This window comes from Vicugna pacos, chromosome 11 (genome assembly GCF_048564905.1).
Source record: "Vicugna pacos chromosome 11, VicPac4, whole genome shotgun sequence".
In the NCBI taxonomy this organism is placed as follows: domain Eukaryota; kingdom Metazoa; phylum Chordata; class Mammalia; order Artiodactyla; family Camelidae; genus Vicugna; species Vicugna pacos.
The window spans coordinates 21,529,140-21,546,904 of NC_132997.1; the positions used below are offsets into that span (position 1 = coordinate 21,529,140).

A 17,765-nucleotide genomic window follows, 5' to 3' on the forward strand; every position below is an offset into this window, starting at 1 on the left:
GAAGATGGCACCTGGAGGAGAGGAGGGGTCAAGACCAGGCCTAGAGAGGGGCTCTCCTTCCCCACCTCACCCCCTACCCTTGGCCTTTAGGTGCTCGCAGGACTGAAGGTTGCCAGGTGGTGGGAGTTCTGGGCTGGAGTTCCAGCCCGATAGGAGAGATTAAGGCTCTCCTTGGTCCACCAGCACAGAAATACACCCGCCCCCATAGGCCAACACACTTGACATGAGTTACACATGCACATGGCACATGCGGCCACCAGGTCACACAAGTCTCTCACAACCAAGCCACCTCATGTATGAGCCATGCCCCACAGAATGGAGTCAAGTTGGCATGACCTCAGGCAGCACCTAAAGGCCCTGACATGGTCATAGGAATATCATCCCAGGAGCCAGAATATTTCCCCGCAGGCCAATGGCCCCGGCCCCTATCCCCAAAATGGATCGATGACTTCCATCTGCCCTGCTGGCCTAGAGCAGAGCAAGCAGGTCTGCAGGGGCTTTCCTGTGCCAGGGGCTTCTTTATGCAGGGCTTTTGGTGACTGATGACAGGCAGCTCAGTCCCAGCCTGGCTGCCTGGGCTCTGCCTCCTGCTCTCCATCCCTCCCTGCTTTTTCTTCTTCCAAGTACATTGGGGGTCTCTGGAAGGGGGGATTGGAGAAAGTTCCTAGACTCCTTGCCTCCTGACACAGGAAGGCTGAGGAGCCCAGAAGGGGCCATTCTTAAACCGTGAACAGCTCCTCCAGGGTGACCTCCAGCTGGACTTTGCATTCTTGCCTTGGCCAACTCTGTGCACTTGCACCTGAGAGCAGTCAGACTTGCCAGAGCCTGGCTCTGCAGCCTGGACAGCTCTGGAGTCCTCCCTCCTCTCCAGGCCCTGAGGGTCATCACAGTCCCAGGGCTGGGCCCTATGATCCCCGGGCTGGGGTTTGGGCAGGAGGAGGGAGGTCCCCTTCCACGCTATAGCCAGAGCTGCAACGCTGACCTCCAGACCCAAGCCCCACGGACATCACCACCCACCACTGGGAAGCTGGCTTGGTTCGGGTCTCTGCCTGGGGATTGCAGCGCACCAAGCCCAGGCCTAGTCCCTCACCACCCCTCACACCCCTGCCTGGCCTGGCCCATCATTCCTGCCTTCTGACACCTCCCAATCCCCATTTCTCTGGGCTCCTTGGTCTTTCCCAACTGCTATAAAGGCTACTGTCGAGGAGCTCCCCAAAAGCAACCTGTCAGTCCCCCAAACTTGCCCAACTTTCTGGGATTTCCCTATGCTGCTACCAAGTCCCACACACTCCCCATCCACAGGCCTCCTCCTCCTCTCCTCTGTCTCATCTTTCCTCTCCTGGTTCTCCCTCCATTGGTCGCATCCTGCTCATCTTGCACACACACACTCCCCCAACACACCACTGCCCAGGCTTCTCCCCTGGCTCTCATTCCCCAGGCCATCTGCCAGCCCCCAACACCTGGGCCTTGGGAAACTCTAGGGCTGTCCAGGATTGGGCTGCCATCGCCACAATCAGATACACACACACTCCCACACCCACAATGAGAGACACATAGACACACACACCAGGGAAACAGGCAGACACTGTGTTCACTCTAACAGGCTGACAGTCATGCACACACCAACACAAGCTAGGATGCTCCCTTACAGTGACATCAACATGGTGCCAGGCACATACACAGCCACACATGCTGACAACACCCACCCACCCACATTCACCCACAGTTCAGGTTGGGCCTCTTTGATCCTGCCCTGCCAACCTGGTGAGACCAGGGCCCTTTCTGCCCCGATTCCCGCTGCTCTCACCTGAGAGTAAAGGCTAGCGCTACCCTGCCTGAGGCCCAGCCAGGGTCTAGATATGCCTCTAGCCTGGGGCTCCCCACAGCTTAGGCCCTAAGTGTCCACAGAGGCCACAAGGCCCCACGGGGGTACTGGAAACGGGGAGAAGTGGGAGCCCTCAGGAGCAAGGAGCTGCCCATGCACATCTCCCCCGCAGGGCGGCGCGGCCTGGCCCTTCTAGGGATCACCACCCCCAAGCCCCTCAGCTCAGGGAACAGCCAAGTTTGCACGCCACGTGCCCCCCACACCGCTGGGGCCCCCTGCTCAGCCTCTGTCCTGCTGCCCACCGCACCTACCGAGGTGGAAGAGTCGACCTGCACCGACACGCATTGGCATATCCAGCGGAGAAGTCACAGTGTCAGTGTTTCCATGTCCCCTGGGCACACGGCTCATCTGCCCAGGGCAGGGCGAGGCTGAGGGCAGCGTGGAGCAGGGAGGCGCCAGTCCGGGTGCAGTCCCTGGGAGCTGAGCCAGGTGCATTTTCCCCGGCCTGCCTGCCCCAGCCCAGCCCAGTGCCATCAGGCCCCTGCTCTGAATCTGGTGGTGCCTGTGGCAGCCGGGCCCACACAGCGGCTCATGGCTCACAGTGTGTCTGGGCCCCTGCAAGGAGCAAACGCAGAGGAAGCCCACCCACCCACCCTCGGGTCCGCTCCTGTTCCCCTCCCTGCCCGCCTCCCTCCCCTCCACCCTCCTCTTGACTAGGTGACTGCGGAGTCTCAGCCTTGCCCCGTGCAGCTTGGAGAGGGCGCCAGGTGCTCCTCACTCCCAGCCTGGGGGATGCTCAGACGCCAGGATGGTGGGGGGAACCACTGGGGCTGCGATGTGCAGAGACTTGGAGGCCCGGGGCCTTGCGCCCCTTGTTTGCCAGACGTGAAAATGAAGAAGTGTAGGACTCGCACTGCCCTCAGGGGTTTCCGGAACCCACTGGTGTCCACCGACCTCAGACATTCAGTGCCTCACGCCACGACCCCCGTCCCAGGCAGAGACCCTCATGGAGCCAGGCCAAGGATAGCCAGTAGAAAGATGGGGAGGGACGCTGAGCCAGGCACCATGATGCAAGTGGACCCGCTGGTGGCCAAACTTCTGGAACAGAGCTATGGCCATGGGCTGGACCCTAGATGGCCCCTAGGACCTTGGCAGATGCCCATCCCCTGCCCTACAACTCGGGGCTCAGCAGCGAGTCAGGCAGGATGCTCGGACTCTGAAGCCCAATTCATGGCGAGAAACCAGCGCATCCCTCACCTCAGCGCCTGGAGGTGAGGAGCTTTCCAAGGGGCTGGCCTGCTCAGACTCCAACCCTGCACGGAGCCTTTGACACGTGAGCTGGGGTTGGGAGTTCCTTTCTCTGAGCCAGTGGAGAGCGGGGCTCTCTACACCGGAGGTGAATGCTTCTGGCCAGGCACCACCACCAGACGTAGAGGTAAGCTATTTGGGCCCCAGCCTGGGAGGAGGTGGCAAGCCTGAAGGGTAGCCACCATTCCCCACCGCCCCACCCCCCACCAAGTTTCAGACAGACTGGGCTCCACATGGCACACCCAAGATTTGGGGGAGACAGTTGAGTGTTCCCAGACAAAGATTCCATGGAAGTTTGATCTGGGAGCACCTGGCAGAGCCTCCTACCAGGGTCCACTCCTGGGCACCCCTTAGCCCTGTCGTTGGCCTGACCCCAAGGCCTCTACCTTGATCAGGATCAGGTGCTGGGCATAAGAGATTCCGAGATGCTTTCCTAGAACTCCCCACTCACAGGAGAGGCAGACAGTTAAACAGATTATTAAAAGATGTGGCAAGGACCACAAGTGCCAGGTATGCACATGCACGTCCTGGGCTGTGATCTAGTCTGGGAGGAAGAGCCAGAGGATGGCTGCCTGGAAGAGGTGACAGCTCTAAAGGCTGAGTGAGGGTTACCAAAGGAGAAGGAAGTGAGGCTTTCAGGCACTGAATGCTAGTTAGCCAGCCAAAGCAAGAGCAAAACAAAGTGTGTGTGTGTGTGTCTGTGTGTGTCCATGTGTCTGTGTGTGTCCGTGTGTCTGTGTGTGTGTGTGTGTGTCCCCGTGCTGCCTGCCATAGAAGTCACTGGCAAATTTTACCTTGGAAAGATGGGGGAGGAGGCCGTGGAGAGGGGCCAGTGCAGGCTTGGAGAGCAGTGAGGCAGCCCTTGCAGTAGCTGATGGGACTGACTCGGTTGGGCAGGGGCAGCCTAGGGGAGAGGAGAAGCTGGCTCAGAGAAACAGTAGGGAGCCACATGGACTGGCAAGGTGACTTTCAGGATGAAGAGCCAATGGGCAGAAACAGAAAACTGACCAGATATGCAGGAGGCCGAGCTGTCCAGCTGAGTGTGGTGCTCACACAAAGGCACTTTCTCAAGAAACCCATCTTGGCCTTGAATTGTAAAACATGCTCCATTCAGGCTCTACAAACTCTCCATGTCTCCCTTTTCATTCCCTGGAAATTCTACCATGTACTGGCTGAACAGCTGCAGACACAGGATAAATAAAGGATGGATTTTATTATATAACATTCTGGTACCTATGGGGACTGTCTCCACCTCAGAAGCGTGGCAGTATATTCACCCTCTAGGGGTTCAAACTTGAGATTAAGAGCCACAGGGTCAGGGATTCCACAAACACTTGTTTGGACCCCTGCAGTATGGTAGTAAAGTAGGCATGTGATAATTCTAACCCAGTTAGAAGGTTTTGTTGATGTTATGCTAGGCAGAGGTAGCATGACTGCAGTGAGGCCAATCTCAAGGCCCCCTTCCAAATACTAAGAAATTTTGAGGAGACAGACAGTTTTGAGAAGACTTCTGTCAGTTTCTAGTTTGGATGATGAGGTCCCTCTAGTTTGTGACCTGAGGGCTATGACTCAGGCTGGCTTTCCCCTGGAAGCTCTTGGCCAGAGTATCCCCTTCCTCTCCATCTCCCACAGTGTGGGGTCCTTCCCCATCCCAAGATGCTCAGCTCCTAATGCTCATCCTCCTGCACTCCCAAGCCAAGCCAGTTTTCCCTGCTGGACTGGAATGGCCTGGGGAGCCCTTCACTAGCCAGGAGGGGCATTCTGCACAGGTCCCATTTCTCCTAGAGCTGGGAGGCAGCCCCAGAGATGACTGGGGCACTATGCCCCGTACCTCTAGGCAAGACTTTTTGAATCCTGTCTGCCACCTGAAGTTGGGATTACCAGTTTCCAAGGACATTGGCTATTATTGGGGCTTTATCAGGCTCATCAAATTTTTAAGACTTATTGATCCTGGCCAGCCCCATCCCTTTAAGAGCTGATAACCTCAAGGACTGCAAAAGCTGGCTCCCCTAAAGCAGACTCCTGGGGAAGCAACTCAACCTGATGAACAAGTTCACCCCAACTCTAAGCCCAGCTGGAGAAGAGAGATTAGCAATCTCTGGGTCATACAATATAAATCCATTTCACAGAGGGGAAAACTGAGGCTCAGAGGAGTAACTTTCCCAAGACACCAGGTGAGATGCTGGCAGACCCAGGACTCAATCCTCTGTTTGCTCCTCACTAAACAAAGATGTAGTCATAGAAATTAAAAGTGGGTCAATAAATCCTTCATTTGAACAGACTTTAGCCAACACAGGTGATCCTTTTTTTCTAAAAAGATCTTTAGTTATACCAATTCTAGCTAAATTTATTCAATATTTACCATAGGTAGGCACTGTGCTCAGCACCTACATCTTACTAGGAGATGGTATTCCCATTTCCCACTTGGGAAAGGAGGTGCAAAGCGATACCCTGAGCCCATCAGGAGTCTTAATGGGAACACTACTGCAGAGTGTAGTAGTGTAGTTTGCCACCAAACCTGCAGATGAAATGGCAAGGGAAAGAAAACATGGTGGCCCGGTAGGAAACCACAATCATTGTCACTTAAAGTTTTGTCATCCCATAAAGGAGACCTCTCCCTTCTCTGTCATCTCGTTTCTCATCTCAGCCAATAACTGGACTGAGGGAGCACCAGCTGCAATCCTGACCTTCCCAGGAGCCTGCGGCCCTGGCTTATTTCCTGGGGCACTATCTGCTGCACGTAGAACCACCACTGCCCAATCCCCACCCCAAATTTGCTCCTTGAAGCAAGCCCCCAAGCCAGACAAGATACTGTACCATGAAAGACTGCCTTCCTCCCTCCCTCCCCAGCATAGAGCCCTGACCCAGGATTTCTAAGCTAATTCAGGCTAGACCTGCATGAAGGTGACCACTTGCAAGAGAGAGCAAGACCCAGCTTGGGGGATTCTCTGCAGGCTTTGGCACAGAAGACCAGTGCCCCTGAGAACACAAGGAGGAAGCCAACCCCAGTACTGGGATCAACCTCCCCCAGGGCGGGGTCAGCATCTTACAAAGAGCCAAGCTCTATGCCCTGTATCTTCAGTTCCAAGCTGGGCTCTGCCCAGTGGCTCCAAATAACCTGCATCTGCCAGAATCTGAGCTCAGAAAATCCCACTGCTATTTTTCTCTCTCAACCCACTGGGTTTTTCTTTAAAAGAAAAAAAGACAATCCAACAACAACAAAAACATGTATTCATTCCTTATTTCATGCTTTCCTTCAGTCACTGCCTTTGGTCTTCTGTTGTACATTAACTGTCCATCTCTACTCGACTTCCTTACCCCTTCCTCCCAACCTCTTTCATCTCATTTTTACTGTTTCTTAGCATATGTTTATTTGATTTCATTTTCTTTTATACCACTGTACTTTTTACTTTATTTTTACTCTGGTTAGCCTCATGGGTTTTTACTTTTCAATTTCCCAGGCCAGCAATCTTTTGCAGCCCTCATTCCACTATTTGAGGCTTCTATTCATTTATCCTTTGATTTTCTCCACCTTGGGGGCTGGGCAAGTGAAACTGAAGGTGCCCTCCAGGCACCAGCCTTGTGGCAGCCTCCAAGGCAGGACCCACTGGTAGGCCCAACCCCCTGGCCACACCCCGCCTCCTCAGGTACTCTTTCAACTTCATTGACAATGTAACAGAGAAGAACAAATCTGAATCTATATTGGATCTGTTCGTTTAGTTTTAACCACTGTGCCCTGTTTTCCAGGCTCCATCTTGCCAGCTCTGCACCTTTTGTGAATCAATGTTGCCTTTAGCCTGAAACAGACAGGAGAGCCTATTCTCAGGACTCAGCCTATTCTCGGGGCTCTGACGGTTAAGGATGTTAGCCCCTCTGCACTCATGTGGAGATAGTAATTTGCAAAATAGAGGAAAAACCTTTGTTTTTGTTGGAAATTTACAGGGACACCATGACCTGGCCCACGTGGACAGCTGCAAGAACAAACAATGCCTGCAGCAAGAAGTTTGCAACAACCAACCACACCCCCTTTGTTTTTTGGGGTTTTTTTTTTTTTGTATAAAATGAGCCTGTATTCTGACTAGAGCAGGATGGTTCTCCAAGACATTGCTCTGCCATCCTCTAACTCTGTCGGCTTTCTAGATAAAGCCGCTATTCCTTGCCCCAATATCTCATCTCCCAATTTATTGGCCTGTCGTGTGGCTAGCAGAGTGAGTTTGGACTTGGCAACACTAGTGGCACAGTGCAGGGACCCATGTCTGGCAGCCCAGGTGAAGAGGCTTCCATTTGTTGGAGCCACGCCCCACAGGCCAGTGAGGAGGAAGGAAATCACACAGCGTATCCTCCCTAACAGGAGCACCTCCTGTCTGCAGGGCAGGGGCCTCTCTTTATCCCCATTCTATGGGCAGGAAACGGGCCCATTTAGTGTGCAGTGTGCTTAAAACCAGGATAATCTGAAATGTCACATGCGTGAGAAATTGCCTCCTCTGCAAAAAGCAATCTAGAACCTCAGAGATCTGGTCCCTGGACCAAGGCCTCCCTGACATAGTAGGTGTCAGGACCAAATGCCAGCTCAAGCCCACCTGTGGCTCTCATGCTGACATCCAGGGCTCCCTTTGGCTCCATGGAGTCCAGCAAGGTCCATCCTTTCCACAGGCTCCTCTGAAGGGCAGAAAAGGCAGGCAGGAGTTTGCAGAGAGCCATTACCAAATACCAAAGGCGAGCAAAAAGAAGGAGCGTTCAGTTACCAGGAAGAACCTGAGCTGTCATCTCAGTCCCAGGCCTCCTGGGGCAGCCTGTGTCCCAACTTCCTTCTAGAGCAGTGGTCCTCCAGGTGTGTGTGTCCCCCAGCCTGGATCCAGGGTGTTCCTCAGAGGAAGTCCTGGCTTCCAGGGATCTAGCCCCACCCCACTTCCCTCAGGCTTGAACTTCTGTGCTCTAAGTCCATTGTCTTCAAGGAAAGTGTTCTGCTGCTGAGACTCTAAAGTTTGAAAACCTCTCCCTGATCAATCTCTCCGGAGTCCAAAGGCCAGCCCAGGCCCTTCCCAGGTTGCATGCAGGGATCCCTGCTTCCCCACTACAAGGCCTGAGGAGGCTTCTCCTTTTCCTGGCTCCTGGGCCCTGCAACTCTGGCCATTTTGCACTTGAGGGAGCTCCCAATCCCCCCAGGAAGGACAAGTAGCAGGGAACCAAACCCCAGGCTATCTTTCTACAGACAAAAACCTGGGTCTTCACACCCTGATCAGTCACTGCCAAGGCTCTACACCCAGAATGTGGAGCAGCACAGAGGCCTCCTGTCCTTCCCACCACTGCCCAGAGGCCTTCCCGCCCCTGCCATCTGCTGCAGCAGGTCCCTGCAGTGGACTCCACATCGGCTGAGATGAGCCCATGAGCTGAGTCAAGGAAGAAAGCGCACATCCCAAACTGAGAAAACAACAGAAGGTAAAGTGTGGAGTTAGAAGCACACATAGAAACACAGAGGGGAGGGCAGCAAGATGTGAAGGAGGAGTTGGTGGAGGGGCCAGGATGGAATTTGCCAGAAGGGTCCTGGTGGGAGAATGCTGAGGCCAGCTCACTACTTTTCAGACATGTCTCTACAGAGCAGGGGTCTAGGGTGGCCCTGGGCAGCCAGAGACATGTCAACCATTAGGTCTTCAGTGGGCATCAGAGGTTAGCCAGAGGGCCACTGATTCTGAATAGAGACTGAAGGGTGAAGCCCTTGTCCCCTTGGCCACCAGGAAGCTCACAGGAGGCTTACCCACCCTGACTTCACACCATACCCTGTGCCAGTTGTATGTCTTCTGCCCTCATGAGGGATGGGGCTGCAGCTGTCCACAAGTGAGGTGCAGCACCAGGTCTCACTGGACCCGACTCACATCTGCTCCACTTTGGTGATGGGATACCCAAGTGTCACCATTCCTACTGAGCTAAGAGCTACAAAGTGGAGACTCCAGACATCTGTGAAATAAGAGGCTCAGCCCTTCCCAACTCATCCCAACCTATGTCAGGTACAGCCTGGCCTGCGGCCTCTCAGAGCTGAACCCCCATTTTCCCAAGATGCAGGGATTAGGGGACCTGCATCTGCCTGGAGCCCTGGCACACCTGGAAGATAACTCCTTCCCCACACTCAGGCATCCAGCTAGACACAACCCCTAATGAATCAGATCACCCGGTTCATGGACACAACCATTTCCATGAGCAGTTTTTCTCGACTATAAACCTCTTCTTTTATGTGGCAATGAAATGAAATTTTGATTGATTTACTCTGTCTGGGTATCACAGCGTTTTAGCACTGTGTAAACCCAAAGAACAAAGGTGCTACCTCCTGGGGATGCTTCTGACGACTTGTCCAGGATTGGGGCTTTTCCCCAAAATGCCTCTGAGAGATTTCTGTGTGTTAGCAGAGTGACAGGAACAGATTTGTCTTTTAAACATCTGCTCCTTGGGTCAGAGGGAGTGAGAAAGGGAAGCAAAGAGCATGAATCCAGGACAGTGTCAGTGGCAGCCTGGACAGGGAGGGGAGAGAGATACAGAGAGGTGATGAATGCACTTGGAGTTGGGACCCAGGGACAGGGGAGGAGTTGACAGAGCCCCAGGTTCTGGTTTGAGCAGTGGGGAGATGAAGCTGCAGCATGGACAGGGGAATGGGTGGGAAGAGAGTTTCAGAAGGCAGCTTAGGGCCAACTGAACCTTAGACACTTAGGAGATTTGATCAAATCTAATACACTTTCCTCATGAAATCACTGGCAGAAACTGATTACCAGGGAATTTCCACTGAGACTGAGGGTCTTCTTAATGCAGCGGATAAAATTCCTGTTGTTCCTGGGGAAGGTGACTGTTCATACTGGGGTGGGAACTTGGGGAGAGGCATGTGAGGACAGGAACATAGAGGCAGCACCAAATGAGACTGTCAGATCTCTCTGGTGACAGCAACCATTCAACTGACCATCTGTCCCTGGACCAGTGTGTGTCCAGCCAGAGAAGACCCTGCCAGGCTGTGTGCCCATGAAGGGGACAGTCTCCCTGCCCCCAGCACTGTGGTTCTGAGTGTGGACAGTGGAACCAGACAGTGTGAGTCTGTGACCCCAGCTCCAGCCCCTGCTGCCTGAATGGCCTGGGGTCACGGGGCTCTGACCTGCTGGCCAAGGCTTGAACCCCTTTCATCAGGTTTGCTTTGGAAATTAGAAACCCTCAGACCTCAGGAAGCTCTTGCCCAACCCTCCCACGTGGGGGCAGTTTTCTGCTGGCCACACAGAGAGTGAGCTATGGCTTACACGTGTGCACAAGCACAGACACAAAAACACAAACACACAGGCACACGTGCACAGTGACATTAAATAAAGACTGTGAGGCAGGATCAGGAGAGGAACAGATGTGAGCTTGGTTATAAGACAAAAAATCATGAGGTTGGAGGTATCATCTACAAGCGACATCATCCCCACACTTCTCAGGTCTTATCCCACATGCACCTGAGGACATCTCTAGAAGTACAACTAGAATCAGCCCCACTGTGCAGATGGGGAGACCATCCTGGAGAAACAGCAGGATAAATACAAGACGTAGAACAGGTAACAATGAGGAGTTGAGTCTGGAAGCCAGGTCGTCTCCTCGCAGCTGCACGCAGAGCCTCCCCGGGAGCCGTGGAGATGGCACGGCTGCTGTAACTGTGGAAGAGGTGGGTCTGTGTGGAGAAGGGGGTGAGCAGGCAGCAGCCCAGAGGGCTGTGTGGAGGTGTTGTCTGAGGAGGGGGGTCAAGGAAGTGGACCCCAGAAAGTGATGTCACTTCCTTGATAACAGACCCCAACAGAATCAGAACCTGGTTACCAGGCACCCACATTCTAAGGATGGCCCCTGAGCCAGCTCACTTGGCTGGAGACAGTTCACAGAGAAACGTGTTCTTTCTGTTTCGTGAACTCTCGGGGCTTCTCCTCCAGGAAACCCTGGAGTGAGAGGTTTCTGAGAGGCCATAGGCGTTGGTTGAACCCTCAACCCCAACACCTCCGGTCTATTATGATGCGGTCACTTAAGGTAACACCGGCTGGCCTGGAGCATGCCAATCTGGGCCCAGCCTCCTCTAGGAGCTCTCTCTGGGCAGGCCCACTCCCCCCCATCTCCATGTGGGGGAAGGGGGACTTGAGGGGAAGTGCCCCCTCTGAGCAGGAACCAGCCATTGAACATGTGGTAACCTGGTGGTCCTGTCATGGCCGCACCTGAGGACAGGGTTGGCAGGGGGGAAAGAGGACTCCTGAGGGGCCTCTTCTCTGTGCCAGTGGGAATCCAAGGCCCTCAGGTTGTCAGCTTTTTTGTCCCTGATGGAGGTCTGTGCAGAGAGTGGTGTGTGCGTGTCGAGACTGGAGCTGTCTTATGGGTCTGAGAACCAGTCAGGACAACCAGACAGGGCTCTGAGGTTTCTGCCTGGCTGCTGGGCACTGTGTCTGCAGGACTCCTCACAGGACCTGGTCCATAGACTACCCCATGCCATCTCCCTGCAGGAAGGGCAGGTGACCCAAGACACCAACAGAGTCCAGGACAGGCTCAGGGTGACTGTGAGAGAGGAGACTCCACACCCAGGAAGCCCCAGGTCATAGAGCTGCCCTGCTCCTCCCCTGGGCTCCCTCTTAGAGACCTGCTGGCAAAGGAATCTGATACCCCATCTCTCCTTCCCGCCCTCACAGCCCAGGCCCTTCCTTGGCCAGATGCAAAGTCAGTGCCCACATACGAGCCAGAATCTGAGAGACTTTGACAGAATCCCAGTTCATGTTAAGTCAAGGAAGCTTCTGCATTTTTCTACAGACCATCCTGTTTCTCCTCCATCCCCAAGTGGCCACGTTGGCCTGAGGACCCTGGTCCCTCCCACCCTGGGATCAGTCTCTGTGTTCTCATCTCTAGAATGGGATGTTGTGACAGCAGTCACAGGGGTGAGGTAGTTCATCAGGGAGGTGCAGTCACTGCTGTGCTGACACAATGACGGAGACACTACGGCATTTAATTATTGCCCTCTGCCCCTTGTACTGGTGATGCTGAGAACCTTGAATCAGCTCAGGGCTCCCCTCTTCCACCTATGGCACAAGAACTTTAGGCTTAACCATTTGGTCTGAGCTCTAGCCTCAAACCCCTGGGGGTTCCTGGTGCTGCCTCTGAATCATGCCTCTCCTCTTTCCACCCCAGAGGGGAGCTGGACCATCAGGGAGCAGGGATGAGATCTACAGGGTGTGGAGCCTCCAGTGACACAGGCTGGAGAAGCTGGTGGTGACTCTGGTAACTGCCGTCCTGGGCAGTAACCTCTCCTACATGCACACATTCCTGGGCAACTATAGAGCTTTCGCCACCGCCCAGCAGGTGCTGGACCTTCTGTTCCAAAGGTGAGCACTCTGTTCTCATGGGACATTGGTGACTCAGCCACTTACTAGCAGTCACATGTGGGATTGTCACTCTACCTCTCTGAGCCTCAGTTTGCCCTTCTGCACACTGGGGTCAAGAGAGGATCAGGCCCTAGGAGGGTATGAACAGAGGGGGCCCTTCATGGAAAGTGCTTTCTGGGGCCCTGGCCCCTGAAAACATCAGCTGGAAGAAATGTGTTTGGGCTAATTGGTCATTGTCCTCCTGCCCATGAGGAAGCCTCTGCCTCCTGGGTCACTGGGACTTTGGCCTTGGGTGGAGCTGTTTTCCCATTTCAAAAGGGACTTGTGGTCCAATAGTGGTCCCTGTCCTAGGAGAGTGAGAGCAGGGACCCCTGGGAGGGAGAAGTGGGGCCCCAGGTCCACTCAGATCTGTGTGATGGGGCTGATTGGCCTCATTCATTCGTCAAATAGGAAGGTCCACTAGGGACAGTTGCTTTCCTAGGAACAACCATCATTTAATGCATCCAGCAGACAACAGCCCTGCCCTCCGGGGCTTCCGTTCTCCCAGGAGTCACCGTCACACAAGATGTCACATCCAGGTAGTGCTCTCAGTATGGTCCATGTGACTCCTTCCTGGTCTCCTATCTGTGCCTTCCACGCAGGCCCATTTCAATTCAGTGACCTGGGTGTATGCTATTGAACACCATCCGGTGCTGGGGAGATGGTGTCCCCAGATCTGATATTTGCTTCATGAGCAGTTTCCCGCTGGGGACAGTACCCCACAGACATTGACTGCCCCACCACAATGTCTTCTGATGCCTCTGTCTCTGCTCCCTTGGTGGGCTCCAGAGCCCAGGCCTTTTTCTCAGCATGGCCTGTGCCTCCCTTACCCTTCAGGTTCAAGGAGTTTGAGGCAAAGGAGGAAATGCAGACTCAGCAGGTACAGTGGATGAAGGGGATGCAGGGCCTGCCTCCTCCAGCCCCACCAAAGCCGGAATCTTGGGGGCCCACAGCCCTAAAAGTGGGCCCTCAATCAGGTACCCACATGCCCACTGGAGCTGAACACAAAGGTAACAGGGGCTTAGGGACGGCCACTGTCCCCCCATCAGTCCTTTTCCCTCAAGGGGGTCATTGGTCTTTCAACCTCAACAGCCATCGAGGGGTCTCAGCTGTCCTTTGTCACCCTAGGGTACTGATTTGATCAGTTACAAAACTCCCGCCTCCCTGTCTAAGGCCACCACATACAGTCTGCCTGAGAAGCGGGCTGGATGGGGAGACTCTTGGAAAATTAGAGGTTCTACACTTCCTCACATGTGACTCTCTTAGAAGCTCCCCTTTACCTCTCCCTCTTCATTTCCCATCACTGTGGGTGAAGATACAGTTGGCCTTGACTCAAACCACACCCACGTCCATGTTGTTCAAACACTGTCTGAACTAGCATGTGCGCTGCATGGTTAGGAGCTGGATGCAGGAGCCCCTCACCTTTATTTCCTCCTCGTGCTCTGCCCCAGTGTGTGTGCCCAGGAAGCTACACAGATCCCAGTGTCCCTGGGAGACCATGGCACCTAAGGAGAATCCCCCTGAGGCTGTGAAAGAGCATGTGGACACCATGGAGGAGCTGGTGGGGCCTGTCCCCTCAGCCACTGGGGAGCTAGATGCAGAATTCCAAGAGGACAGAAATGAACTGAAGCAGGAAGAGAACAGGGCCTACACAGACCCACATCTCCTGAGCTACACTGACAAGCTGTGCTCCCAGGAAGCCTGCGTCACCAAGGTGGGCTGGGCCTGGAGCCTGGGGGCTGCAAGATTCCAGGGATTGGCACTCTTAGCACCCAGGACTGGGTTTCTGCCCGGGCCTTTGGGACTTAAGTTCTGATCCTTGTCCCTGAGTGCTCTTGCTCGCTTGCTCGCACTCTCTCTCTCTCTCTCTCTCTGTTTCTAGCTGACTGCCTCGGCAGTTTAAAACAGGCTACCTTGTGGAGGACAATGGGGTGGGTCTGTTTTTCACTTTCCCTCCAGGTATTCATGACTCACAAGTTACTCCAGGCCAAGGATACTCACAGCCTCTTCCTTCCTTCTTAGCTAGAGGCAGTCATTCATCCTCAATTCCTGGCAGAATTGCTTTCCACAGAACCACATCTGGACTTCTTGGCCCTAGCTGAGGAGTTGGAACAGGAGGCAGGACTCACCCTTGAAGAGGTGAGCCAGAGAAGGGAGGGATGGACCCCAGGTAGAAGAGGGAAGGCAAGGGACACCCATGTAACCAAGGGAGGCAAGGACCCAGGTCAGCCGGGGGAGGGATGGGACCACAGAACAGGAGGCCCACATGGCTCTATTCATCCCTCCCCTGCCTGGAAGGCCTGTCCTTGTGGAGGGCCTGCTAGGGACTGGGTGCGATGCAGGACCATAGGAAGGAGAGGATGGGGGCCCAGAGGGAAAGGAAGGACACACAGCTGGGAATTAGGCCCAGGAGGACAGCAGGAGTGCTTTAGTGTCTGTACTTTGACTGGAGTCCTGGCGACATTCCCTCTCTTCCTCCCCAGTGCCATCATCCCCCTACCCAGCCCTGCTTCTCCCCTCACCCATGTATGCGGGGCCAGTCACTTTCCACCTACTTCCTACCAGCTGGTGCAGAAACGATTCCTGGACCTGAAGGAGGAGTTGGGTGTGCCAGCACCCACCAGTCACAGTGCACCCCATTTGGACTCAAGCACTCGTGAGTCTAATGTTGGCCAAGATGCCAGACACATGACCAAGACCCCCAGCTAGGGGTTAGTGATAAAGACAGCCCACCAGACATTGATTTTGAGGAACTTCTAAGGCACTACTGAGCAGACAGTGGCCTGTTCAGGACCAAAGGCTTTATTCTCTCTCCAGGACATCACGGTTTCCCTCCATTTCGGGTTGGACAGCCCCTCTCACCTCCCCAGGCTCGAAAGCGCACTGCACGGAGCCTGGGACCCAGTGATGCCTCAGTTCTCAGAGAGACGTCTCCTCCTAGGCAGGCCCCAGGGCCAAGGGATGGGTCCAGTGAGCACAAGGAGGAGCTCCACAGCCTGGCCTTCCTCTTGGCCTCTCAGTCCAGCCTGCGGCCCTGGGGGATGTCCCAGAGCTCTGCCCCAGGGCCCTTGAGATGTGTCTGCCCTGGAGGTTGGAGGCTCCCCAGGCCCCCTTCTCTCAGAAAACTGGCCTCAGCCCAGCACCTCCACCAGCTGTCAAGTCAAGGAAGCGGCCTCTAGTGGAGGCCCAGTGTCTGCTGGGAAGCTGTCCCTGCCCAGGCCTGACCTTGGGATCTGGGGGGCCTGCCTTGACTCTGGGGCTGGCTCACTCCTCACAGGCAAAACAGACAAGGTGTGACCTGTATGTCGCAGGGAGGAGGAGAAGGAAGAGGAGAAAGAGGCACTGCAGCCAGCAGGGAACAGCGGGCCAGCCCTCCACTGCCAGCCACCAGGGGGTCCCCAGGAGACTTTAGGGGCTCCTCCTCATTCAGTGCTGACCCCAGCTGAAGTGGGGGGCAGGGAGGAAGGACAGGGAAGGAGGGGGGACCTTCAGGGCCAGGTTAGGGGTGGGGTGGTGGGGAGTTAGAGGCTGGGGAGGAGGGCCTGGGTGGCTGTGGGTGGGAGCAGCACCTTGGGGTGATGTATGTAAAATATGAATAATGATAATTTTGTTTGGAAATGACCTCAGACCACTGTAGTCTTATTCGTGTCTGCACTGCTCTACAGAGAGGTGTCCTGAGAAGCAGGCTGAGAAGGTCCCAGGAGCTACGGATCCACAGGGGGCTGACTAGACTTCCTCTGCATTGACACAGGGTCCTCAGACTGCTCCTGGGAGCCTGCGGCTCTCTCTTTCCCCAGGGGCCCCTGCATTGTCATTTTCCCTCGAGCCTGATTGGCCACGGGCCTGTGGGGCATCCCATCATCATCTGCACCCCTCAGCAAAGTAGGGATGGAGAGCTATTTCCATGCCTTTCAGCCCTCTGGACACGAACCAGCTCTCTAGAATGGAGCCTGCAGGCAGCCCTTGGCCTTGGGGAGCTTCAGTCTGCTTCTCTGAGGTGGCCAGACGACAGGCCAGGGTTTCCTGTCTGCGTGTCCTGACGAGAGGGGAAGACCTGGCCTGAGAGACAGGGCTTTTTGCCTCTCTGCACCATTGTAGAGGGAGCCTCTTTTAGCCTCCTGGGATTATTGCAACGTGGGGAGTGGTGGAGGCAGCTCCCTCTTAATCCCAAGGACACAAGGGGAATGGGCTGAGAGGAAGTTCATGGGGCGCCTGTTAAAGGTGTGTAAAAGGGGAATGACAGTCAGCATCGCTGTGGGATTTGTGGGATTTCTGTGCGGGAGCATCTTGTCCAGGTGAGGGAGGACGACCCATCTTGCTGTGGCCTTAGGGAATAACGAGTCTGCAAAGACGCCCCACAATCACTATTTGTTCCCTTCCCACCCATGGCTGGACCTGTGTGTGGACTGGTGTCAACACAGATTAGTATTTGCGTATGAAACAGTTTCTCCTATGAGGGACCCCCCCTACACTGTTGGTGGGAATGAAGTTTGGTGCAGCCATTACGGAAAACAGTACGGAGTTTCCTCAAACAACTAAAAAGACTTACCCGATGATCCAGCAATCCCTTCTTGTGCATATATCCAGAGAAAACTCTAACTGTAAAGATACATGCACCCCAATGTTCATGGCAGCACTACTTACAATAGCCAAGACATAGAAACACCTAAATGTCCAATGACAGATGACTGGATAAGTAAGTTGTGGTACATTTACACAGTGGAATACAACTCAAGGCATAAACAAGAATAAAATAATGCCATTTGCAACACATAGGTAGACTTGGAGATGGGCATTCTAAGTGAAATTAGCCAGAAAGTGAAATATAAATACCATATGATATCACTTAAGTGTGGAATATAAAGGAGAAGAAGCAAATGGACTTATCTGCAAAAAAGAAACAGACTCACAGACAGAGCGAACAAACATATGGTTATCAGAGGGGAAGGGAGTGGGAAGGGATAAATTGGGAGTTTGAGATTTGCAGATACTAACTACAATCTATAAAATAGATAAACAACAGGTTTATACTCTATAGCACAGGGAACTATATTCAACATCATGCAGTAACCTTTAATGAAATAGAATATGAAAGCAAATATATGTATGTTCACTTATGACTAAAGCATTAAGCTGCACACCAGAAATTGACACAACATTGTAAACCGACTACACTTCAAAAAAACTATACAAACACACACATACACACACAAACACAGGGAGAAACATGAAGT

General features: G+C 54.0%; 1 protein-coding gene across 1 annotated transcript; it reads left to right on the forward strand.

The window, feature by feature from the left end:
• Window positions 1-2,890: 2,890 nt before the first annotated feature.
• LOC140699893 (NUT family member 2G-like) lies at window positions 2,891-15,828 on the forward strand. The gene is made up of 7 exons (XM_072972389.1): window positions 2,891-3,096; window positions 13,369-13,541; window positions 13,983-14,245; window positions 14,554-14,670; window positions 15,097-15,187; window positions 15,552-15,722; window positions 15,809-15,828. The coding sequence occupies exons 1-7, from the start codon at window positions 2,891-2,893 to the stop codon at window positions 15,826-15,828; spliced, it is 1,041 nt and encodes a 346-aa protein (XP_072828490.1).
• The last annotated feature ends 1,937 nt before the right edge of the window (window positions 15,829-17,765 follow it).

Bases quoted from the DNA above. Each gene is read 5' to 3' on its own strand.
- LOC140699893 (XM_072972389.1), top strand. From the start codon at position 2,891: ATGATGCAAGTGGACCCGCTGGTGGCCAAACTTCTGGAACAGAGCTAT. The intron at 3,097-13,368 runs GTGAGGAGCTTT...CTTACCCTTCAG, and splicing joins CCTCACCTCAGCGCCTGGAG to GTTCAAGGAGTTTGAGGCAA. The intron at 15,723-15,808 runs GTCTGCTGGGAA...CACTCCTCACAG, and splicing joins GCCTCTAGTGGAGGCCCAGT to GCAAAACAGACAAGGTGTGA.